The 670-nt window shown below is 59.4% G+C and overlaps 1 protein-coding gene across 1 annotated transcript in view; it reads right to left on the bottom strand.

The window, feature by feature from the left end:
• Nucleotide 1: 1 nt before the first annotated feature.
• SDRG_05778 (hypothetical protein) overlaps nucleotides 2-670 on the bottom strand; it is a 2,490-nt gene continuing 1,821 nt past the window's right edge. Inside the window, exon 2 of the mRNA XM_008611513.1 lies at nucleotides 2-637. Within this exon, the coding sequence (XP_008609735.1) occupies nucleotides 62-637 (576 nt within the window). The 3' untranslated portion in view covers nucleotides 2-61. The remainder of the gene's footprint in view (nucleotides 638-670) is intronic.

Genomic DNA, 670 nt, shown 5'->3' with positions numbered 1-670 from the left:
TGAGATGATTTCCATCAATAAATTCGATTCAATTGTACAAGGATACAAAGTGCTAACCTATTTAACGGACGAGGCGCTCAAGGACGCGCTTCTTCTCCTCCAACTCACGGAGCGTGGCATCCTCGTGGTCCTCGAGCCACTCGCGGGCCTCACGGATCGTGTTCTCGGCGGCGGCGTCGCCCTTCTCGCGGGTGAGCTCGAGCGCGCGGTAGATGAAGCTCTCGAGCGAGTTGCGGGCCTCGATCTTCTTGAGCACCTCGGCGTCGTCCTTCTTGAACTTCTCGGCGTCAGCAACCATGCGGTCAATGTCCTCCTGCGTGAGGCGACCGTTGTTGTTGTTGATCGTCGTCTCGGCCTTGGCGTTCGTCTTCTTGTCGAGCGCCGAAACGTTGAGGATACCGTTGGCGTCGATCTCGAAGGTCACCTGGACCTGCGGCTCGCCGCGCTTGGCGCGCTCGATGCCCGAGATCGTGAACTCGCCGAGCTTGTTGTTGTGGTCCACGCAGGCGCGCTCGCCTTCGTAGATGCACACATCGACCTGCGTCTGGTAGTCTTCCTCAGTCGTGTAGACGCGCGTCTTCTTGATCGGGATGGCCGTGTTGCGCTTGATGAGCACCGACATGACGCGGCCGACCGTCTCAATACCGAGCGAGAGCGGCGTCACATCGAC

This window comes from Saprolegnia diclina (genome assembly GCF_000281045.1).
Source record: "Saprolegnia diclina VS20 unplaced genomic scaffold supercont1.15, whole genome shotgun sequence".
NCBI lineage: Eukaryota > Oomycota > Saprolegniomycetes > Saprolegniales > Saprolegniaceae > Saprolegnia > Saprolegnia diclina.
This window is presented reverse-complemented; position numbering and strand designations above follow the sequence as displayed.